General features: G+C 38.4%; 1 protein-coding gene across 6 annotated transcripts in view; it reads left to right on the top strand.

The window, feature by feature from the left end:
- The window catches only part of LAMA2 (laminin subunit alpha 2), a 1,406,020-nt gene that overhangs the window by 559,119 nt on the left and 820,653 nt on the right, over positions 1 to 26,248 (top strand). For all 6 annotated transcript variants that reach the window (XM_053710700.1, XM_053710701.1, XM_053710696.1 and 3 more), the window contains exons 10-11: positions 19,249 to 19,409; positions 25,242 to 25,382. In XM_053710700.1, coding sequence (XP_053566675.1) covers positions 19,249 to 19,409; positions 25,242 to 25,382 — 302 coding nt within the window. The remainder of the gene's footprint in view (positions 1 to 19,248; positions 19,410 to 25,241; positions 25,383 to 26,248) is intronic.

The following is a 26,248-nucleotide window of genomic DNA, read 5'->3' as shown; positions in this document are numbered from 1 at the left end:
ATTACTTCTGGGATACCAATACCAAAGCTAAAGTACACGGATGACGGGAGGGACAGGCAGGCTCTTTATACGGAAGGAACCACTGCCTGAAGAACCTTTCTCCCAAAAACTGCCTTCGAAGAAGCAAAAGTGTCAAATTTGTAAAATTTGGAAAAGTATGAAGAGAAGACCAAGTTGCAGCCTTGCAAATCTGTTCAACAGAAGCCTCATTCTTAAAGGCCCAAGTGGAAGCCACAGCTCTAGTAGAATGAGCTGTAATTCTTTCAGGAGGCTGCTGTCCAGCAGTCTCATAGGCTAAACGTATTATGCTACGCAGCCAAAAGGATAGAGAGGTAGCAGATGTTTTTTGACCTCTCCTCTGTCCAGAATAAACGACAAACAGGGAAGAAGTTTGGCGAAAATCTTTAGTTGCCTGTAAATAAAATTTCAGGGCACGGACTACATCTAGATTGTGTAGGAGACGTTCCTTCTTCGAAGAAGGATTAGGACACAAAGATGGAACAACAATCTCTTGATTGATATTCCTGTTATTGACCACCTTAGATAAGAACCCAGGTTTAGTACGCAGAACTACCTTGTCTGAATGAAAAATCAGATAAGGAGAATCACAATGTAAGGCAGATAACTCAGAGACTCTTCGAGCCGAGGAAATAGCCATTAAAAACAGAACTTTCCAAGATAACAATTTGATATCAATGGAATGAAGGGGTTCAAACGGAACACCCTGTAAAACATTAAGAACTAAGTTCAAACTCCATGGTGGAGCAACAGTTTTAAACACAGGCTTAATCCTGGCCAAAGCCTGACAAAAAGCCTGAACGTCTGGAACCTCTGACAGACGTTTGTGTAAAAGAATGGACAGAGCTGAAATCTGTCCCTTTAAGGAACTAGCGGATAAACCCTTTTCTAAACCTTCTTGTAGAAAAGACAATATCCTAGGAATCCTAACCTTACTCCATGAGTAACCTTTGGATTCGCACCAATATAAGTATTTACGCCATATTTTATGGTAAATCTTTCTGGTAACAGGCTTCCTAGCCTGTATTAAGGTATCAATAACTGACTTAGAAAAACCACGTTTTGATAAAATCAAGCGTTCAATTTCCAAGCAGTCAGCTTCAGAGAAATTAGATTTTGGTGTTTGAAGGGACCCTGGATCAGAAGGTCCTGTCTCAGAGGCAGAGACCAAGGTGGACAGGATGACATGTCCACTAGATCTGCATACCAAGTCCTGCGTGGCCACGCAGGCGCTATTAGAATCACCGATGCTCTCTCCTGTTTGATTCTGGCAATCAATCGAGGAAGCATCGGGAAGGGCGGAAACACATAAGCCATCCCGAAGGTCCAAGGTGCTGTCAAGGCATCTATCAGGACCGCTCCCGGATCCCTGGACCTGGACCCGTAACAAGGAAGCTTGGCGTTCTGGCGAGACGCCATGAGATCTATCTCTGGTTTGCCCCAACGTCGAAGTATTTGGGCAAAGACCTCCGGATGAAGTTCCCACTCCCCCGGATGAAAAGTCTGACGACTTAGGAAATCCGCCTCCCAGTTCTCCACTCCCGGGATGTGGATTGCTGACAGGTGGCAAGAGTGAGACTCTGCCCAGTGAATTATCTTTGATACTTCCATCATCGCTAGGGAGCTTCTTGTCCCTCCTTGATGGTTGATGTAAGCTACAGTCGTGATGTTGTCCGACTGAAACCTGATGAACCCCCGAGTTGTTAACTGGGGCCAAGCCAGAAGGGCATTGAGAACTGCTCTCAATTCCAGAATGTTTATTGGCAGGAGACTCTCCTCCTGAGTCCATGATCCCTGAGCCTTCAGAGAATTCCAGACAGCGCCCCAACCTAGTAGGCTGGTGTCTGTTGTTACGATTGTCCAATCTGGCCTGCTGAATGGCATCCCCCTGGACAGATGTGGCCGAGAAAGCCACCATAGAAGAGAATTTCTGGTCTCTTGATCCAGATTCAGAGTAGGGGACAAATCTGAGTAATCCCCATTCCACTGACTTAGCATGCACAATTGCAGCGGTCTGAGATGTAGGCGTGCAAAGGGTACTATGTCCATTGCCGCTACCATTAAGCCGATCACCTCCATGCATTGAGCCACTGACGGGTGTTGAATGGAATGAAGGACACGGCATGCATTTTGAAGCTTTGTTAACCTGTCTTCTGTCAGGTAGATCTTCATTTCTACAGAATCTATAAGAGTCCCTAAGAAGGGAACTCTTGTGAGTGGAAAGAGAGAACTCTTCTTTTCGTTCACCTTCCATCCATGCGACCTTAGAAATGCCAGTGCTAACTCTGTATGAGACTTGGCAGTTTGAAAGCTTGAAGCTTGTATCAGAATGTCGTCTAGGTACGGAGCTACCGAAATTCCTCGCGGTCTTAGTACCGCCAGAAGAGCACCCAGAACCTTTGTGAAGATTCTTGGAGCCGTAGCTCCGAATGGAAGAGCTACAAACTGGTAATGCCTGTCTAGGAAGGCAAACCTTAGATACAGGAAATGATCTTTGTGAATCGGTATGTGAAGGTAAGCATCCTTTAAATCCACTGTGGTCATGTACTGACCCTTTTGGATCATGGGTAGGATCGTCCGAATAGTTTCCATTTTGAACGATGGAACTCTTAGGAATTTGTTTAGGATCTTTAAATCCAAGATTGGCCTGAAGGTTCCCTCTTTTTTGGGAACCACAAACAGATTTGAGTAAAACCCCTGTCCATGTTCCGACCGCGGAACCGGATGGATCACTCCCATTAGTAAAAGATCTTGTACACAGCGTAGAAACGCCTCTTTCTTTATTTGGTTTGTTGACAACCTTGACAGATGAAATCTCCCTTTTGGGGGAGAGGATTTGAAGTCCAGAAGATATCCCTGAGATATGATCTCTAACGCCCAGGGATCCTGGACATCTCTTGCCCAAGCCTGGGCGAAGAGCGAAAGTCTGCCCCCCACTAGATCCGTTCCCGGATCGGGGGCCCTCGATTCATGCTGTCTTAGGGGCAGCAGCAGGTTTTCTGGCCTGCTTGCCCTTGTTCCAGGACTGGTTAGGTCTCCAGCCTTGTCTGTAGCGAGCAACAGCTCCTTCCTGTTTTGGAGCAGAGGAAGTTGATGCTGCTCCTGTCTTGAAATTACGAAAGGAACGAAAATTAGACTGTCTAGCCCTAGGTTTGGCTCTGTCTTGAGGCAGGGCATGGCCTTTACCTCCTGTAATGTCAGCGATAATCTCTTTCAAACCGGGCCCGAATAAGGTCTGCCCTTTGAAAGGTATGTTAAGTAATTTAGATTTAGAAGTAACGTCAGCTGACCAGGATTTTAGCCACAGTGCTCTGCGTGCCTGAATGGCGAATCCGGAATTCTTAGCCGTAAGTTTTGTTAAATGTACTACGGCATCTGAAACAAATGAATTTGCTAGCTTAAGTGTTTTAAGCTTGCTTGAAATCTCATCTATAGTTATTGAGTCAAGAGTCTCTTCCAGGGACTCGGACCAAAAAGCGGCCGCGGCCGAGACAGACGCAATACACGCAAGGGGTTGCAATATAAAACCTTGTTGAACAAACATTTTCTTAAGGTAACCCTCTAATTTTTTATCCATTGGATCTGAAAAGGCACAGCTATCCTCCACCGGGATAGTGGTACGCTTAGCCAGAGTAGAAACCGCTCCCTCCACCTTAGGGACCGTCTGCCATACGTCCCGTGTGGTGGCGTCTATTGGAAACATTTTCTAAACACAGGAGGGGGGGAAAAGGGTACACCGGGCCTATCCCACTCCTTAGTAATTATCTCTGTAAGCCTCTTAGGTATAGGAAATACGTCAGTACTCGCCGGTACCGCATAGTATCTATCCAGCCTACATAATTTCTCTGGGATTGCAACGGTGTTACAATCATTCAGAGCTGCTAATACCTCCCCTAACAGTACACGGAGGTTTTCGAGTTTAAACTTAAAATTAGAAATGTCTGAATCCATTCTATTGGGATCAGAACCGTCACCTGCAGATTGAAGCTCTCCGTCCTCATGTTCTGCATACTGTGACGCAGTATCAGACATGGCCCTATTATTAACAGCGCACTCTGTTCTCACCCCAGAGTGATCACGCTTACCTCTAAGCTCTGGTAATTTAGACAAAACTTCAGTTATAACATTAGCCATATCCTGTAATGTGATTTGTAATGGCCGCCCTGATGTACTCAGCGCTACAATATCACGCACCTCCCGAGCGGGAGATGCAGGTACTGACACGTGAGGCGAGTTAGTCGGCATAACTCTCCCCTCGTTGTTTGGTGAATGATGTTCAATTTGTACAGATTGACTTTTATTTAAAGTAGCATCAATGCAATTAGTACATAAATTTCTATTGGGCTCCACTTTGGCTTTAGCACATATAGCACAGAGATATTCCTCTGAGTCAGACATGTTTAACACACTAGCAAATAAACTAGCAACTTGGAAATACTTTTCAAAGCAATTTACAAATAATATCAAAAACGTACTGTGCCTTTAAGAAGCACAGAAAAAAAGTTATGACAGTTGAGTAATAATAAACCGGAGTAACTATAACATCAAATTCTTTCCGGTAAAACACAATTTTAGCAAAGGATTGCCCCCATTAGCAATGGAAAACTAACCCTGAATAGCAGAAAAAATGTACAGAATATAAACGTTTTTTATCACAGTCAAAGCACAATCTCACAGGTCTGCTGTGAGTGATTACCTCCCTCAAACTAACTTTTGAAGACCCCTGAGCTCTGTAGAGACGAACCGGATCATGCAGGGAAGGAAACAGACTTGTGACTGAATTTTCTGATGCGTAGCAAAAGCGCCAAAATAGGCCCCTCCCCCTCACACACAACAGTGAGGGAGATCAGTAAACTGTCTCAAATTAAATAAAACGACCGCCAAGTGGAAAAAACAGTGCCCAAAACAATTTTTCACCCAGTACCTCAGATAATTAAACGATTTTAACATGCCAGCAAAAACGTTTAACATCAAATAAATGAAATGTCATTAGAAAGCCTGTTGCTAGTCGTTCCCACTGCAAGTTAGGCTAAAGTCTTATGCATACAGTATTATCCCAGTGAAGTTCCATTCCCCAGAATACTGAAGTGTAAATATACATACATGACAGCCTGATACCAGTTGCTACTACTGCATTTAAGGCTGAGCTTACATTATATCGGTATGGCAGTATTTTCTAGTCAATTCCATTCTCAGAAAATAATATGCTGCTACATACCTCTTTGCAGGTTAACCTGCCTGCTGTCCCCTGATCTGAAGTTTACCTCACTCCTCAGATGGCCAAGAACAGCAAGATGATTTTAACTACGCCGGCTAAAATCATACAAAAACTCAGGTAGATTCTTCTTCAAATTCTACCTGAGAAGGAACAACACACTCCGGTGCTGTTTTAAAATAACAAACTTTTGATTGAAGGTATAAAACTAAGTATAATCACCACAGTCCTCTCACACATCCTATCTATTAGTTGGGTGCAAGAGAATGACTGGGTGTGACGTAGAGGGGAGGAGCTATATAGCAGCTCTGCTGCGTGATCCTCTTGCACTTCCTGTTGGGGAGGAGTTAATATCCCAGAAGTAATGATGACCCGTGGACTGACCACACTTAACAGGAGAAATATATTTCTATGAATCTTGCAATCCACTGACATAGTATAATAATTGAGCACTATACTAAATTTCAAGAAGATTCTGACAGTTCCCTGCCTTTCCTATCCATGAGAACTTCCCTTTGACCATATTGGGTCTGATTTATTAATAAGCAAGCAGACAAGCTTCCCAGCTGGGAATCTGTCAGCATATATTTGATACTTGTGGGGTGGCTTTAGCATTGCAGAAGCACTTGCTTGAGCAGTCACCCACTGCTCTCATGCAACTAGCTGTATAAGAACAGAGCAAATGAGACAGTTGCTTCTTAACTACTGCAAGGACTCCAAAGCTAAATACTCAACTTTTTTTTCCACTTAATTTTCTAAGCCTTTCCAATTCATTAGAACAGAGTATTCCAAACTTTTCATGTTGGCGACACACTTTTTAAACCTACATTATTTCGCGACACAGTTATTCAATTGTACTAGCAAATAGGAGGTTAAACTAAGAGATACGGGCACATACATAAATGATATAATAACAAAATGTATTAGAAGTAACAGTATGTAAGTATGTGCAAGAATTTAAAAAAATGTTTAATAACACCAATAATTATTTACCATTTTAATGGGATGAACACAGTTTCTGAATATTTGGTGGAATATTAGATAAAGACACTCGCATTTCATCATCAAGCATTTTTAATCTTCCACTTCCTATCCATATATCAGGAGCAGCAATGCACTACTGGGAGCTAGCTTCTGACTGGTAGCTGCACATACATGCCTTTTGTCATTGGCTCCCCCACTATGTTCAACTAGCTCCCAGTAGTGCATTACTGCTTTCAACAAAAGATACCAAAGAAAACGAAGCAAACTTAATAACAGAAGTAAATTGGAAAGTTGCTTTAAAATTATATATTCTATCTGAATCATGAAAGAAAAATATTGGGGTTCATGTCCCTTTAAAATGGAACAAAGCTTTAAAGGGACAGTCTACACCAAAAATTTTCTTATTTAAAAAGATAGATAATCCCTTTATTACCCATTCCCCGTTTTTGCATAACCAACACAGTTATATTAATATACTTTTTACCTCTGTGATTACCTTGTATCTAAGCTTTTGCAGACAGCCTCCTTATCTAAGTGCCTTTGACAGACATGCAGTGTAGTCAATCAGTGAAGACTCCTAAATAACTTCACGGGAGTGAGCACAATGTTATCTATATGACACATGTGAACTAGCACAGTCTAACTGTGAAAAACTTTCAAAATGCTCTGAGCTAGGAGGCGGTTTTCAACTGTTTAGAAATCAGTTTGAGCCTAGCTAGGTTTAGCTTTTCAAAAATACCACCAAGGGAACAAAGCAAATTTGATGATAAAAGTAAATTGGAAAGTTGTTTAAAATTACATGCCCTATCTGAATCATGAAAGTTTAGTTTTGACTTTACTGTAAACCATCATATTCATTTAAACTGGCTTAAACTGTTAAATGTGACATTCCCTGTTAGACACAAGATATGTTTCCTGTATAACTATTGCTATTGGCAGTGTGTATGAAAGTTAAATATTATGCTGTCTTAGCAGCAGTTCTTGTGATTTAAAGACTTCAGCTTCTTACTTAAGTCAGTTGTATGTGTTAAAGAAGAAGCAATCTCTCCTTCCACTCCAGTCAGTGCCAGATCAGGAAAAATGCACCACATTATTTAAAAGGACACAAACCAATTTTTCTTATGGTCTGTCTTGTAGCTTCCCATATTTCCCTATCGCCAAGGGGTGCAAGCAAACAAATCTCCCCAACACTCCAAAAGCCAGAAGAGCATTTGAATGAATCCCTTCAATGGATTACAAAGAATTTGTGATAGGAAAAACATTGAAGGGTGACAGTTACTTAATAAAGTCTATCGGCTAGATTACAAGTTTTGCGGTAAGCTGAAAAAGCAGCGTTAACAGGTCCTAGCGCTGCTTTTTCCCTACCGCTGGTATTACGAGTCTTGTAGGTTTAGGGGCACCGCACACTTTTTTGGCCTTACCGCAAACCGATTTACGTAAAGTTCGTAAAGTCTTTTTTCTATGGGACTTCCATAACACTGGTATTACGAGTCTGTCCTGAGAGGCTAAAATGTGAGCGGTACACCCTACCCCGTCAAGATTCTTAACGCATTTTAAAGTCAGTAGTTATGAGTTTTACACTACAAAGCCGTAGCATAAAACTCATAACTAAAGTTCTAAAAAGTACACTAACACCCATAAACTACCTATTAACCCCTAAACCTAGGCCCTCCCGCATCGCAAACACTATAATACAAATTTTAACCCCTAATCTGCCGCTCTGGACATCGCCGCCACTATAATAAACATATTAACCCCTAAACCGCCGCACTCCCGCCTCGCAAACACTAGTTAAATATTATTAACCCCTAATCTGATGTCCCTAACATTGCCGCCACCTACATTATACTTATTAACCCCTAATCTTCCGATCCGGACATCGCCACAACCTACATTATATTTATTAACCCGTAATCTGCTGCCCCCAACATCGCCGCCACCTACCTACATTTATTAACCCCTAATCTGCCGTCCCCAACGACGCCGCCACTATATTAAATTTATTAACCCCTAAACCTAAGTCTAACCCTAACCCTAACACCCCCTAACTTAAATATAATTTAAATAAATCTAAATAAAATTACTATCATTAATTACATTATTCCTATTTAAAACTAAATACTTACCTTTAAAATAAACCCTAAGATAGCTACATCATAACTAATAGTTACATTGTATCTAGCTTAGGGTTTATTTTTATTTTACAGGCAAGTTTGTATTTATTTAACTAGGTAGAATAGTTATTAAATAATTATTAACCATTAACTACCTAGCTAAAATAAATACAAATTTACCTGTAAAATGAAACCTAACCTAAGTTACAATAACACCTAACCTTACACTATAATTTAATACATTTCCTACATTAAATACAATTAAATAAATTAAATTAGCTAAATGACAAAAAAACACTAAATTACAGAAAATAAAAAACAAATTACAAGATCTTTAAACTAATTACACCTAATATTATAGCCCTATCAAAATAAAAAAGCCCCCCCCCAAAAAAAAAAAACGTAGCCTAAACTAAACTACCAATAGCCCTTAAAAGGGCCTTTTGCGGGGCATTGCCCCAAAGAAATCAGCTCTTTTACCTGTAAAAAAAATACAAACACCCCCCTAACAGTAAAACCCACCACCCACACAACCAACCCCCCAAATAAAATACTTTTTCGTAATGAATATCACTTTAAGTGACGTCATCCAAGATGGCATCCCTTGGCTGATTGGAACAGCCAATAGAATGCCAGCTCAATCCTATTGGCTGATTGCATCAGCCAATAGAATTTTTTATACCTTAATTCCGATTGGCTGATAGAATTCTATCAGCCAATCGGAATCTAAGGGACGCCATCTTTGATGATGTCACTTAAAGTGATATTCATTACGAAGAAGCCGTTGGAAGAAGTGGATGCTCTGCTTCGGATGTCTTGAAGATAGACCCGCTCCGCGCTGGAAGGATGAGGATAGAAGATGCTGTCTGGATGAAGACTTCTGCCTGTCTGGAGGACCACTTTTGCCCGTCTGGAGGACCACTTCTGCCGGCTTCATTGAGGACATCTTGCTGGTTGGATGAAGACTTCTTCCGGTAAGTGAATCTTCGGGCGTTAGTGTTAGGATTTTTTTAAGGGTGTATTGGGTGTGTTTATTTTTTAGATTAGGGACTTTGGGCCGCAATAGAGCTAAATGCCCTTTTAAGGGCAATGCCCATACAAATGCTCTTTTCAGGGCAATGGGGAGCTTAGGTTTTTTTAGTTAGTATTTTATTTGGGGAGTTGGTTGTGTGGGTGGTGGGTTTTACTGTTAGGGGGTGTTTGTATTTTTTTTTACAGGAAAAAGAGCTGATTTCTTTGGGGCAATGCCCTTTTAATGGCTAGTGGTAGTTTAGTTTAGGCTAGGTTTTTTTTATTTGGGGGGGGGGGGGCTTTTTGTATTTTTATAGGTCTCTTAGATTAGGTGTAATTAATTTAAAGATCTGTAATTTGTTTTTTATTTTCTGTAATTTAGTGTTGTTGTTTTTTGTGATTTAGCTAATTTAATTTATTTAATTGTATTTTAACTTAGGTTAGGTTTTATTTTACAGGTAAATTTGTATTTATTTTAGCTATGTAGTTATTAAATAGTTAATAACTATTTAATAACTATTCCACCTAGTTAAAATAAATACAAACTTGCCTGTAAAATAAAAATAAACCCTAAGATAGCTACAATGTAACTATTAGTTATATTGTAGCTAGCTTAGGGTTTATTTTATAGGTAAGTATTTAGTTTTAAATAGGAATTATTTAGTTAATGATAGTAATTTTATTTAGATTTATTTAAATTATATTTAAGTTAGGGGGTGTTAGGGTTAGACTTAGGTTTAGCGGTTAATAAATTTAATATAGTGGCAGCGACATTGGGGGCGGCAGATTAGGGGTTAATAAGTGTAAGATTAGGGGTGTTAAGACTCGGGGTTCATGTTAGGGTGTTAGGTGTAAACATAAAATGTGTTTCCCCATAGGAATCAATGGGGCTGCGTTACTGAGTTTTACGCTGCTTTTTTGCAGGTGTTAGATTTTTTTCAGCCGGCTCTCCCCATTGATGTCTATGGGGAAATCGTGCACAAGCACGTACGACCAGCTCACCGATGACTTAAAGGGACACTGTACCCAAAAATTTAATTTCGTGATTCAGATTGAGCATGCTCCAATAGGTTAACCCCTTAAAGGGACAGTCTAGGCCAAAATAAACTTTCATGATTCAGATAGAGCATGTAATTTTAAACAATTTTCCAATTTACTTTTATCAACAATTTTGCTTTGTTCTCTTGGTATTCTTAGTTGAAAGCTTAACCTAGGAGGTTCATATGCTAAATTCTTAGACCTTGAAGCCCACCTCTTTCAGATTGCATTTTAACAGTTTTTCAGTATTTCATATAGATAACACTGTGCTCGTGCACGAGAAGTTATCTGGGAGCAGGCACTGATTGGCTAGACTGCAAGTCTGTCAAAAGAACTGAAAAAAGGGGCAGTTTGCAGAGGCTTAGATACCAGATAATCACAGAGGTTAAAAGTATATTATTATAACTGTGTTAGTTATGCAAAACTGGGAAATGGGTAATAAAGGGATTATCTATCTTTTAAAACAATAAAAATTCTGGTGTAGACTGTCCCTTTAAGGACCACAGCATTTTTCCATTTTCTGACCGTTTGGGACCAAGGCTATTTTTACAATGTTTGTGTTTAGCTGTAATTAGCTGTAATTTTCCTCTTACTCATTTACTGTACCCACACATATTATATACCCTTCTCCTCACCATTAAATGGGCTTTCTACAGATACGATTATTTTCATCATATCTTATAATTTACACTTTTTCTAACTTTGACCCCCAAAATCTGTTGCAAATCTACAACCACCAAAAAACACCCAAGCTAAATAGTTTCTACATTTAGAGTTTAGAAATACCCAATATTTACATGTTCGTTGCTTTTTTTGCAAATTATAGGGCAATAAATACAAGTAGCACTTTGCTATTTCCAAACCATTTTGTTTTCAAAATTAGCGATAGTTACTGTACATTGTAACACTGATATCTGTCAGGAATCCCTGAATATCCCTTGACATGTATATATATATATATATATATATTTGTAGAAGACAACCCAAAGTATTAAACGCCAAATGCGTTTAAATACAAAAAATAGTTAGCTTTTTCACAAACTTTAGGTTTGTCACTGAAATTATTTACAAACAATTGTTTATGCAATAGCTTGTGCAATTATGGCACAAATAGTTGTAAATGCTTCTCTGGGATCCCCTTTGTTCAAAAATAGCAGACATATATGACTTTGGCATTGCTTTTTGGTAATTAGAAGGCCGCTAAATACTGCTGTGCACCACACGTGTATTATGCCCAGCAGTGAAGGGGTTAATTAGGGAGCTTGTAGGGTTAATTTTAGCTTTAGTATAGAGTAGAAGACAACCCAAAGTATTGATCTAGGCCCATTTTGGTATATTTCATGCCACATTTCACCGCCAAATACGATCAAATAAAAAAAAAATTATTTAACTTTTACACAATTTTAGGTTTCTCACTGAAATTATTTACAAACAGTTAGTGCAATCAAGGCACAAGTGGTTGTAAATTCTTCTATAGGATCCCCTTTGTTCAGAAAAAAGCATATATATATATATATATATATATATATATATATATATATATAACTTTGGCATTGCTTTTTGGTAATTAGAAGGCTGCAAAATGCTGCTGCACACCACATGTGTATTATGCCCAGCAGTTAAGGGGTTAATTAGGTAGCTTGTAGGGTTAATTTTAGCTTTAGTGTAGAGATCAGCCTCCAACCTGACACATCCCACCCCCTGACCCCCCTCAAACGGCTCCCTTCCCTCCCAAACAATTGTCACCGCCATCTTAAGTACTGGCAGAAAGTCTGCCAGAATAAAAATAAAGGTGCTTTTATATATATATATATATATATATATATATATATATATATACATATATATATATATATATATATATTAAGCGTAGGATCCCCCATTACCCCCCCAACCTCCCTGATCCCCCCCAAACAGCTTTCTCAGCCTCCCCCCTCAACCTAATGGCCGCCATCTTAGGTACTGGCAGCGGCTGCCAGTACCCATTTGTTACGGTTGCCTCCAGGCTGGCTGGAAGTTGGACCGTAGAAAAGGATGCTCCTAGCGCTCACCAAAGGAGCAGCAGCACCGTAGACTCTATAACTGCTGCGTAGCCACCATAAGTAACGCAGACTCTATGAACCACCGCTGCTGGGCTGGTATCTCGCCGTCTGCTCTGCGCCCTGGACCTACGACCAGGCTCCAGTAGGTGAACCTCTTCCTTCTGTAGCAATCCCCATAGCTAAGGGAGTATGAAAAGCATAGCAATCCCTGTAGTGATTATAGCTGAAGCTGTCCCCTACAAACATGAGTCAAAGCTGCAAGTTAGAGGGTCAGAAATAGGTCTCATGTGCTGGAGCACACAGCCTGCTTTTTATTGAGGTTACATGCAAACAGGACACTCTCAGGGGGAGGCATAAAATCCCCCATCACACATTTGATATTAGATAGAGAGACACTCCCTTTGACAGGCCACAACATTACTTCAGCAGATAACAATTTACACACAATAAAACAATGCAGTCCACCTTATCACTACTAGAAGTCTGATTAGACAATGGGAAAGTTTATCACTAAACTTAATTAGAGCTGATCCCAGCAAACTTGTATTTAGAATGCTTCTTGAAGCTGAACAAAGTTATCTCTGTAGTTCTGACCGAAGGGTCTGTCACATAGCACTTAATGGCACACAATGAAACTGAAGCAAGTGGGAGAAAGCCAGGGACAAGTCATTTCACAGGTCTGGGGACATAGTCTTAAAGGGGCATTGTTCACCAAAGTCACAATATGTCCCCAGACGGTTCTTAAAGGGCCACACACACCCAACAAAAGTCAATATGTCCTCAGGGGCACAATCTTCCAGGGGCCATAGTCATGTGGAAGGAGGCTGGCAAATAGGCTTCTCCAAAATCCAGGGAAGCAGGGCAATTTTCCATTTAAAGGGCCAGTTACAAACAGCAGTTTGTAACATATCTCCCCTTTTGGAGGGAGACTAACCAGGCACCTGACCTTCTGCCGGTCAGTGCCTAAGTTAGTCTCGCAACCCACCCACAAATAATCGTTAGCAGCAAAGTAGCCCCCCCACAATACGTAGTACTGGCCTGTAAGTTCCAGGTTGTAGGATGAAAGTGTAGCATCCTCGGCCTTCCTTGGGCAGCTGGGCAAATAGCTGATGGTACTTGGGGGGCAGAGGCCAGCGGCACTCTGCCCTGGTGCCAGCGCTTCTGCTGGGGTGAGGGGTTTGCAGGCCAGTTCTGTAACAAGGACAAGGTCTGTAGGGCAGAGGCCAGCAGCGCTCTGTCCTGATGCCAGCTCTTCTGCTGGGGGAATTGGGGCATAGTCCTGCCCGGTGGCAAAGGGAACGTGGGGGTCAGTGGGGGTTAACATCTCCACTGTTAACCCTGGGCCCAAGTTAGGAGTTAGCTGGGGAGGGGGAGATTGGCTTACCTCCTCCTCCTGATACTCCGGCGGCCGTTGGGAAGGGAGGTCGATACTCTCCGCTTCCTGTGGAACATGCTGCGGCTGGGGAGAGAGACCGGTTGTCTCCTCTCCCTGGAAGGCACACTCCGGCTGGGGAGGGAGGTCGATGCTCTCCCCTCCCTGTAGCTGGGTCTGTCGCTGGGGATCTGGGCCGCCTGCCCAGCATCCCTGTAGGGCCGGTAGAGAGACTGCGGTCCCATCTCCACCTGCCTGCTGGGGGTCCTCCCAGGACCAGTCTATGAGGCCTGCTGCCTCTGGTATCTCTGGTTGGGGTTGGGGAAGGAGACCGGTTGTCTCTTCCCTCTGCACAGTATACTGCCGCTGGGGAGGGAGGTCGCTGCTCTCCTCTCCCTGTGAAACATGCTGCGGCTGGGGAGAGAGACCAGGTGTCCATACCCTCAAACTCCACAGTTGGCGCTCAAAGGCTCGTGCCGCTTCGTTCTCAGTAGCCAATTCCCGGATGAGGCGACTGACTACCTCCTGTGCAGGGTCTGGACCATATCGGACTAGCCGCCTCTTTACCTCTGGAACGAAATCAGCGCCCTCATAGCGACGGATCAGGTTGAGGTGCTCTTCACAGGGTTCTGACCAGTGTCTTGTCAGCTCCATGCTGCTGTAGGTAGGGACGCTGCGCAGTGGCTAGCGTTGCCCTCAATTACTCTCCTACGATACCAGTGCTGTTGTGGTGCTGCTCCTTGCACTAGGACGCGATCCCACCGCTGCCGCCAAATGTTACGGTTGCCTCCAGGCTGGCTGGAAGTTGGACCGTAGAAAAGGATGCTCCTAGCGCTCACCAAAGGAGCAGCAGCACCGTAGACTCTATAACTGCTGCGTAGCCACCATAAGTAACGCAGACTCTATGAACCACCGCTGCTGGGCTGGTATCTCGCCGTCTGCTCTGCGCCCTGGACCTACGACCAGGCTCCAGTAGGTGAACCTCTTCCTTCTGTAGCAATCCCCGTAGCTAAGGGAGTATGAAAAGCATAGCAATCCCTGTAGTGATTATAGCTGAAGCTGTCCCCTACAAACATGAGTCAAATCTGCAAGTTAGAGGGTCAGAAATAGGTCTCATGTGCTGGAGCACACAGCCTGATTTTTATTGAGGTTACATGCAAACAGGACACTCTCAGGGGGAGGCATAAAATCCCCCATCACACATTTGATATTAGATAGAGAGACACTCCCTTTGACAGGCCACAACATTACTTCAGCAGATAACATTTTACACACAATAAAACAATGCAGTCCACCTTATCACTACTAGAAGTCTGATTAGACAATGGGAAAGTTTATCACTAAACTTAATTAGAGCTGATCCCAGCAAACTTGTATTTAGAATGCTTCTTGAAGCTGAACAAAGTTATCTCTGTAGTTCTGACCGAAGGGTCTGTCACATAGCACTTAATGGCACACAATGAAACTGAACCAAGTGGGAGAAAGCCAGGGACAAGTAATTTCACAGGTCTGGGGACATAGTCTTAAAGGGGCATTGTTCACCAAAGTCACAATATGTCCCCAGACGGTTCTTAAAGGGCCACACACACCCAACAAAAGTCAATATGTCCTCAGGGGCACAATCTTCCAGGGGCCATAGTCATGTGGAAGGAGGCTGGCAAATAGGCTTCTCCAAAATCCAGGGAAGCAGGGCAATTTTCCATTTAAAGGGCCAGTTACAAACAGCAGTTTGTAACACCATTTTACTTACAAATGTGCAATTTTATTAAAATAAATATGAAATCTAGATTTTCCGTAGTGTAGCTTCCTTCCCCCTCAATACCCTACCCCATCCCGGATCACTTTCCAAACCATTTTTTGCCCCTCCTGGATCCCTTTCCCTATTGTAAACTGAACCATTTCTCTACTGCTAAAAATGGTTATGTCCCTAGCCCCGCCCCCTTCCTCCTTGAGTGCTCACGGACCAACGGATCTGGAACAAGCACCAGCATGGGCTGCCCACCCGCCTCCCTGCAGCTGCTCCCACTTACCAATGATCGGCACCATGCTGGCCGATGCAGAGAGGGCCACAGAGTGGCTCTCTCTGCATCGGATGCTTAAAAAACCATATTGCAGGATGCCTCAATATCGAGGCATCACTGCAATACCCAAAAATCAGCTTCCAGTGCTTTAAAACCCTGAGGACGTACAGGGTACATCCTTGGTCACTTGTAGGATGTACCCTGTACGTCCTTGGTCGTTAAGGGGTTAAGATGATCTGTGACCCACTAGGTATCAATCACGTGTCAACAACGTGATATGCATATTAGGCAGGCAAAAAGACGTAAACCAAAAAATTTTAAAAAAATTAAAAATTAAAAAAGTTTGTGCTGAAGCTGGGAAACACCTACACACTGCCGCTGACACACTAATGTGTCACGACACCCAGTTTGGAAAGAACTGCATTAGAATATCATTCATTAGGATTTCATAAATATTGTAACAGGGAAATGACACAAAAACTATAAGGAACAAAATGTTTGCAGACTTTGGAAGGGGTGTTTGTATGGATTTGCACAGATCATCCATAAAGCCAAAGGAAAGTTAAACACAATGAGATAGATAACAAGTGGAGCACAAAAGATAGCATAGTGTGCGTTATCCTTACACGACCCTCCTTTAAAAATTTATTACAAATTACTTACCCATTTGTATTATGTACCTATTCGCCTAGCTAAAATAACCAGAAGTGCCTCCCCTATGTGCTGGCGTGGATGCGGACCGGTTGGCGACTCCAAAGACATTTGGTGGGGATGCTCCAAACGTATTGCCCTTTGGAACAAATGCTTCTCGACTCTATTCAGGTTAGGCCTACAGATCCCCAAAAAAAAAAACAAATTAGCCTTAATCCACAAAGGCCTACATTCTTTACCTAAACACCAGATCTACCTCTGCATTTATATTCTAAAGGCAGTCAAATTGGCCATTGCTAGATCTTGGAAACAGGACTTACCCCCGTGTTGGCCCTCTATCATGAACACCATGGCTTGCATATATTCTATGGAGAAAAAAAAAATCTACATATTTGGACAGACTGGGTCTCTCAACACAACCCAAATTGGACACCAGCTAGTTAGACAATGTGACAGGGCACAGACTATTCTGATACACTCCCCTTAACAACATACACAAGGGACTTCTTATTCTACACTCTCCCCTATCCTTCTTTTCTGAACTATATCCTCCCCCTCTTCTCTCTATGGTTTTTCTTGTACTGATGTCTACTGCTTCTAAGTAAAATTTGTAGGCCAGCTTCGATAGACATATTTATAATGTACAAGTTTGTTTTGATATACTTTTTGTCTCTATACATCCTTGTTTTGTTAACTTTATCATTAAAAATAAAAGAAATATTACTAAAAAAAACAAAAAAAAACCCTCAATGAGCTAGATAAAAAGTGGCGCACAAATGATAGCACAGTGTGCATTATACTTACACAACCCTCATCTAAAAGTATGTATTGGGTACTTATAAAGCACGGCTAATAACCCGTAAGGGTCTCAAGGCGCTGCTCATTTTATCGACCTTGAAAGGATGATAGGACCTCGCCGGGGATTGAACCTGCAGCCCTTGGGTTGCTACAGAGCTCAGCCACAATGTCTTAGCATGCTGAGCTATTTGGTATTACAAGTGAACAGTAAAAAAATAGGTTTACAAGAGAATCTTAATGTGCCAAAAAATGTTTTTATCTCACCTTGTACTTTGAACGGATAGCTCAGGTTGCGCTTTTATCACTCATATTATAAGTAGTGAGTTAAGTGTTTGCTCAAGCCAAAGGTGCGCTAAGCTAAAGGTCAAATAGTGGCTTAGCACTTGAGCATTAGCCAGCATTATTTTATCAGCACGCCTCCAAGGAATTCTATTATGTGAGGGATTTGGTGCACCTGTGCTTGAGTGGCAGCAGTATTGCAATGCTATATATTATTGAAAACAATTGGGCCACATAGTGCTCAAGACACGTACAGGATCCTGAGGCCACCTTGATATGCTCTTCAGCTAAGGATATCAAGTGAATGAAGTTAATTTAATAAAGGAAGTAAATTTAATTTTTGTTTTAAATTGCATGGTCTATCTGAATCATAATGGTTTAATTTTGGCTTTCATTCCCCTTCATTGATGTTATAAAATTACGGTTTTATTGATCAGAAATAGTCACAGCTGGAGGATACATAGGTATTATGGAGGTATGTTAGCGAGTGGGCTGGGGATGATTGGACCAAGTCTGTTTGTGCTTAAAATATATTATCATCAGGGTCTTAACTCAGCAGCAGAAAAAATATGTTTAATAACTCTGCATTGAATTCTATCCTTCTTTAAGACCGGGATATGCACTTTATTTCAGATTTAGAAAGGTGTAAAAATAAAATTAATTTGTGAGTACACAATAATAGGTCCCTAGAAACTGTGACCTGATTTTCTCCAAGATTTATTTTGTGTTCTATGAGCAAGCACTGGTTTAATTTTGCATCAGATTGGTAAGCAAGAGAAACTTATACTTTTAATTTCATTGTATGTTGCCATACTTGTATTTTTATTTTAATTAGCAAGTATAAGCATATCATGGAAAATGATGGATTAAAGGGATATTCCAGCCAAAACTGGAAACCACATGGGTGCATTTCGGTATTAAACAGAAGCAATTTTTTAATATACATGCATTAGCAAAAATGCTTCTAAGAAAAGCTATAGCTGTTATAAAAGTGTATTTAAGTATGCACCGTGCACCAGCATTTTAAACACAACACTTGTTCGAAGAGCCTAAGGTGCTTGTACCATCTGGTAATGATTAAATTTGTTAATTTCTGACATGATACAAGCCCCTGTGATGATCTGAGCAGCTGCATTATTAAAAATGTGGGTGCAGTGAAAATATCTGTCTATGCTTTACATGAATGTGCAGAGAAAAATGTTAACACTAAAACAGTGATAAATCTTAAAAGAAGCAATTTTGCCAATACATGCATATTGCAAATATCTTTCTATTCAAAAATGCAATAAATCTACGTCCATTTATATTTGGACTGGAATGTCCCTTTAATGCCACTGTTACAGGTATTAATATAACACCATAATGTATTTTTATTTAATGAACCTTATGGTACAATCCTTGAAGTCTCCAAAACAATCTTTGTCTCCAGTTTGCAAAATATCTACTAACTTATCTTTGTATAAAATCTTCTAAAAAGTGATGTGTGCATGTATTAGTTTTGAGTAATAGCTAGGTCAAATTTGGGTCATCAGCAAATTTGACAACCATGATATTCTTAGAGATGTAGGTAAAATGAAACATCTCTCAAGGTCAAGATTTCTGTCATTTTCCTCTAAACAGGGCAGTAATATAAAATGGAACATTGCTGGACATGAATCGTATAGAAAAGCATGAAGCATAAAAACCATTATCAATTTTTCTCTAGGTTTGCAAGCTGGTTCCTGCCACTGTAAACCTGGCTATGCAGGAATGAGGTGTGACCAGTGTGCTCGGGGTTACATCGGCTATCCAACATGTGTAGAGTGTAACTGCAGCCTTATAGGAAGCGCAAATGACGATCCATGCATTCTACCATGTGTTTGCAAGGTATGTTATTTTACATTGTCATTGCTTTTAGACGTTGTAGGATGTGTACTTGTATTTTGTAGAAAATAAATGGAATTTTGTTGTTTATGTATCAGGAGTTATATTTTTGGCTTTGACATTCCTAGTTCCTGATAGTCCTTTTTCTTTTATCAATACCAATACAATTATAAAGAAATGAACTAACACATAACGCTGCCACTTAAAGCAATAAAATAATAAAAATATGAAATTGAAAAATATATATAAAATGTTATAAATTATAAAGATAAAAAATACGTAAATTTTCAAATATCAAAAACAGTATGAAAATACTGTTTGAGAAATTTTGGTGCAAACTTAACTATTGGTTAAATAAAATTAATCAAGAAGAGATCAAGCTAGATAGAGAGGACATTATTTTTATGTACCAAACACCCAGATGGCAGGTCAACTTTAAATTTGTAAATACAGTTATATTGATTGGGAGATCACTAATTTGTGTCAATAAAATTAAACGACAATTGATAGTGGAACAATATGATACGGCGGTTAAATCAGAAACACAGGTTAAGCGTTTCATTAGCAAATGGAAAAAGTTTATTCAGCCATTATCTGAAGAGGAACAAATCCGGGTGCTTTATCCCTTTAGAGAATCAGAAGTAATAATTAATGCAATTGCAAGAAATGAATTCTCTAACTCGATGGAAGCCACTGGGCTAATAGGAACGCAGACGCAAGAGTAGAGAGAAGGGAGCGAGAGAAAGGCCCCCCTCTTTTTTTTTTTTTTTTTTTTTGGTTGTATTGGAATTAAATAAAAAGATAATTGAAAATACTGTTTGAAAATACCGTCCTTAATTCAATATATGGGGAGAAGTGTCAAAGGTCCGTAAAGTGCTTGAATCCAATAGGATATGTCCTAAATAGATATTGCGATCGGACTCAGGGGTCCTTCTCACCACACATGATCCAAATGGCATTCAAAAAAGAAAACTACAAAGATAAAAACAGGAGAAGCGCAACACAGGATCTATGTGCAGGGTTAAAACAATTTGTTAAGGCCCCTAAAACATAAAGTGCTATTCACAAGATGTAAGATAAAACAAGTGCATCAAAGTGTAAAATCATCAATAAGCAGGATCTTCAGCATAAGGAGTGGTTGTGCACAAAGGATTACCAAAGGAAATTTTCCCAAGCGTCTGGACACATCCAATGTCCTTCGAGATTTCTGAATAGAGAGATTTTCCGTAAATTTTGTCCAGAGCTGACAGAAAAAAAATTAAATGTGATAACATCCTTACCCCCAACATACCTGCACCCATGGTATTGAGGTGCAATCCATCCCTACTGTACAAATTGTACCCAGCTGAAAAGTCAGCCCAATTTCCTAAAAAGTCAAACCCCTAATTTTTACACCACATTTTTTTTAAACATGAATTAACTGCCCTTAGCTCCTTCTGTTTTACTGGGTTAGCACATGGCACTGGTAATATCCCAGAAAATACTCATTTGAGAGGGTCCTTGCTTTAAACTTGCTTCCTAACTCCCTTAACTCAAGTTTTAGGACACTCCATCTCCTTTTAACGCTGTCATTAGTGTCAATATTCACCATGACTGATGGATCAGACCCAGATCCCTCTAACAATGTATCAATACACTCCACAATATACTTAACACAAACCCCCGGAAGACACAAACTGTTCTATTTAAGGCATCTGATTTGAAGTAGAAAACTTTAAATGGTTCTCTATATTAAGCTTAAATCTTGTCAGTTACATTGAATACTTTTGTTGATTGATAGATAGATAGATAGATAGATAGATAGATAGATAGATAGATAGATAGATATTTTTTTCAGTGCCTTTTATTTAAACTATGTGCAGTAATGTTACAACTGCCTTCACAAGTCAAAGTGCAGTCATGTGGGGAATGTGCCTTAGACTTTAAAGGGACAGAAAAGTCATAATTAGACATTCATGATTCCAACAGAATATACAATTTTAAGCAACTTTCCAATTTACTTATATTATTTAATTTGCTTTCTTCTCTTGTTATCCTTTGCTGAAAGGTTTATCTAGGAAAGCTCAGAAGCAGCAAATAACCTAGGTTTTAGCTGCTGATTGGTGTTTCCATATATATATACATATATATATATATACCGATAATCATTAGCTCACCCCCATGTGTTCAGTTAGCAACCAGTAGTGCAATACCGCTTCTTCAACAAATGTTACCAGGAGACTGAAGCAAATTTAATAATAGACATCAACTGAAAAGTTGTTTTAAATTATATGTTCTACTGAAGTCATGAAAGAAAATGTGTTTTATGTCCCTTTAATGGCTAAGAAAATACAGTCAACATGACTGTGTAAGATCTTGCCTTTAAGAAAAAAAATAAAGAAAATAGGAGACTGACTAATAGCAGAGTGTAATTGAATTTAGTAAAATGTAGTTCTATGTATTTTTTTTAATACAGTGTTTAATTTTATAGAATAGGAGTTATATGTTACGAGTCACATGTCTAGCAAAATATTTGTTATGATATTTTTATGATGGCTCTAGGACCAGCTGCCTATAACAAATGAGACAACGTTAGTTTTGAGATACAGGTTTGCATGCAAGTCATTATTATTCATTTTTATAACAAATATTTCCGCTATTAAAGAGAAAGTAAAGTCCAAATTAAACTTTCATGCATGTAATTTTAAATAACTTTCTAATTTACTTTTATCGTCAAATTTGCTTTGTTCTCTTGTTATTCCTAGTTGAAAGCTAAACCTAGGTATGCTCATATGCTGATTTCTAAGACCTTGAAGGCCACCTCTGCATTTAACATTTTTTTTCACAGCTAGAGGGCATTAGTTCATGTGTGTCATATAGATAACATTGTGTTCATGCACGTGAAGTTATTTAAAAGTCAACACTAATTGCCTGAAATGCAAGTCTGTCAAAAGATCTGAGATAAGGAGGCAGTCAGCTGAAGCTTAGATACAAGGTAATTACTTAGGTAAAAAGTATATTTCTATAACAGTGTTGGTTATGCAAAACTTGGGTATGGTAAATAAAGGGATTATCTATCTTTTTAAACAATAACATTTTTGGTGTTTAATATGCCTTTAATGTTAATGTTCTTTTTATGCAGATTTTAATATCAGCAAATCCAGTCTTTGTTTTTCTTTATCTTCCTATTCTAGTAGTTTACAATCACTTCACAAGTAATGGTCTGGTTGTTTTTGAGTTTTCAAAAGATATTACTTTGCCAGAGAGTTTTCTTTTTGGATGGTTTGTATTTTGCAAGTGTACACGTCCTGAGTGTAGATAAAATAAATAGTTACCTCAAAAATATGCTAAATTACAAAATCCTTTATATGAGTATAACTGCCGTATTATAAATATCTTTATTAACATTGAATTATAAAGTCTGATAATCTGCAAGAATTATTCTCCTGTTTAAGATGTCACTAAATATATACCTTGTTTATTCTGCATGTGTTTATTCTGCATATGTGTTTATCTGATGTGTTTTTGCTAATTGCTGCATGGTGTGTGTGATATAATTTGCCTATATATAGGTCTCCATATGATTATTGACTTCAAAAAAGGGTATTCTCTGACAATTGAATCTAAATATTTATATTGTAGATATAAATATAGATAGTTATTTTCCACATGTCGCATATTTGCTTTTTTCAGCTTTACTTGAAGAGAAGTCATAACATAATGTCTGTGCATATAACAAGAATATGTTGTTTTTAAGATCTGTGTATATAACTAGAATATGTTGTTTTTAAGATCTGTGTATATAACTAGAATATGTTGTTTTTAGGATCTGTGTATATAACAAGAATATGTTGTTTTTAGGATCTGTGTATATAACAAGAATATGTTGTTTTTAAGATCTGTGTATATAACTAGAATATGTTGTTTTTAGGATCTGTGTATATAACTAGAATATGTTGTTTTTAGGATCTGTGTATATAACTAGAATATGTTGTTTTTAGGATCTGTGTATATAACAAGAATATGTTGTTTTTAAGATCTGTGTATATAACTAGAATATGTTGTTTTTAGGATCTGTGTATATAACAAGAATATGTTGTTTTTAGGATCTGTGTATATAACTAGAATATGTTGTTTTTAAGATCTGTGTATATAACAAGAATATGTTGTTTTTAAGATCTGTGTATATAACAAGAATATGTTGTTTTTAGGATCTGTGTATATAACTAGAATATGTTGTTTTTAGGATCTGTGTATATAACTAGAATATGTTGTTTTTAGGATCTGTGTATATAACTAGAATATGTTGTTTTTAGGATCTGTGTATATAACTAGAATATGTTGTTTTTAAGATCTGTGTATATAACTAGAATATGTTGTTTTTAGGATCTGTGTATATAACTAGAATATGTTGTTTTTAAGATCTGTGTATATAACTAGAATATGTTGTTTTTAGGATCTGTGTATATAACAAGAATATGTTGTTTTTAGGATCTGTGTATATAACTAGAATATGTTGTTTTTAGGATCTGTGTATATAACAAGAATATGTTGTTTTTAAGATCTGTGTATATAACTAGAATATGTTGTTTTTAAGATCTGTGTATATAACAAGAATATGTTGTTTTTAAGATCTGTGTATATAACAAGAATATGTTGTTTTTAAGATCTGTGTATATAACAAGAATATGTTGTTTTTAGGATCTGTGTATATAACTAGAATATGTTGTTTTTAGGATCTGTGTATATAACTAGAATATGTTGTTTTTAGGATCTGTGTATATAACTAGAATATGTTGTTTTTAAGATCTGTGTATATAACAAGAATATGTTGTTTTTAAGATCTGTGTATATAACAAGAATATGTTGTTTTTAAGATCTGTGTATATAACAAGAATATGTTGTTTTTAAGATCTGTGTATATAACAAGAATATGTTGTTTTTAAGATCTGTGTATATAACTAGAATATGTTGTTTTTAAGATCTGTGTATATAACTAGAATATGTTGTTTTTAGGATCTGTGTATATAACTAGAATATGTTGTTTTTAAGATCTGTGTATATAACTAGAATATGTTGTTTTTAGGATCTGTGTATATAACTAGAATATGTTGTTTTTAAGATCTGTGTATATAACAAGAATATGTTGTTTTTAGGATCTGTGTATATAACTAGAATATGTTGTTTTTAGGATCTGTGTATATAACTAGAATATGTTGTTTTTAGGATCTGCGCATATAACAAGAATATGTTGTTTTTAGGATCTGTGTATATAACTAGAATATGTTGTTTTTAGGATCTGTGTATATAACAAGAATATGTTGTTTTTAAGATCTGTGTATATAATTAGAATATGTTGTTTTTAGGATCTGTGTATATAACAAGAATATGTTGTTTTTAGGATCTGTGTATATAACTAGAATATGTTGTTTTTAAGATCTGCGTATATAACTAGAATATGTTGTTTTTAAGATCTGCGTATATAACTAGAATATGTTGTTTTTAAGATCTGCGTATATAACTAGAATATGTTGTTTTTAGGATCTGTGTATATAACTAGAATATGTTGTTTTTAAGATCTGCGTATATAACTAGAATATGTTGTTTTTAAGATCTGCGTATATAACTAGAATATGTTGTTTTTAGGATCTGTGTATATAACTAGAATATGTTGTTTTTAGGATCTGTGTATATAACAAGAATATGTTGTTTTTAAGATCTGTGTATATAACTAGAATATGTTGTTTTTAGGATCTGTGTATATAACTAGAATATGTTGTTTTTAAGATCTGTGTATATAACTAGAATATGTTGTTTTTAAGATCTGTGTATATAATTAGAATATGTTGTTTTTAGGATAATGTGGAAGGAGAAAACTGTGACAGATGCAAGAGTGGATTCTTCAACCTTCGGCAAGACAATCCTCAAGGCTGCGATGAGTGCTATTGCTCTGGAGTTTCAAATACCTGTATAGATTCTCGTCTTACTTATACAGAGGTAATCCTGTCCATCATATAAAATACACATGATGCTTTTAAAGGGACATAAAACTCAAAACTGAACTGCACATCAATGTATTTAAATGTTTAATAGATACATTTTGCAGTATACTTGTATTAGATGTTTGATCATTTTTACTATGTATAGAGCATATGTGCATATGCTCGGTGCACATGCATTCAAACATAGCTCCTGCTCATGGAGCATACATTGCATCCAAAAAGAAGGACAACATTTATACACATTATAAACTTCTACCTTTGAGATCAATCACAATTCTTTCTACAAAATTCACTATTAAAGTTTATTAAGGTTTTAGTAAATAAATAATTTCTAAAGAACTGTGATTGATCACTTTATAAGAAAAGATAGTGAATATTATGAATAAACGTTTCTTAGATGAAAGTATTTCACATCTTATGTCGTAAATAAAGTTTAATCAGAAATGTTTAAAAAATACAAAGAATATGTGTATGGGCAAATAAATGCAATCAAACCTCTAATAAACCTACAATACTTAAATAAGTCTTAAACAAGAGGGCCTCCATTACATATGCAGCGTCGCCTGCAAAATCCTCCGCCACCAGTTTTTACGTGAATTTGGTATTACATATACGCGTAGCATACAAGTTACACGCGTATATTTCACCCTTCGGACGTATTTTTTTTACCCATAGACTAACATAGAACAGCAGCGCAATTTGGTATCCAATGTACAGCGTAAGGACTTACGTGCTCAGAATTCAGAGAATCTACTCCATTCTTATCTCACCACAAATTGCAGGCGCAGTAACCCTTGCACTGACTAAAAAAGCAACTTAACTCCCTGAAGGCCTAACAAACGCATGCGCAATCACATACAT

The sequence above is a fragment of the Bombina bombina genome, chromosome 4 (genome assembly GCF_027579735.1).
Source record: "Bombina bombina isolate aBomBom1 chromosome 4, aBomBom1.pri, whole genome shotgun sequence".
Classification (NCBI taxonomy): domain Eukaryota; kingdom Metazoa; phylum Chordata; class Amphibia; order Anura; family Bombinatoridae; genus Bombina; species Bombina bombina.
This window is presented reverse-complemented; position numbering and strand designations above follow the sequence as displayed.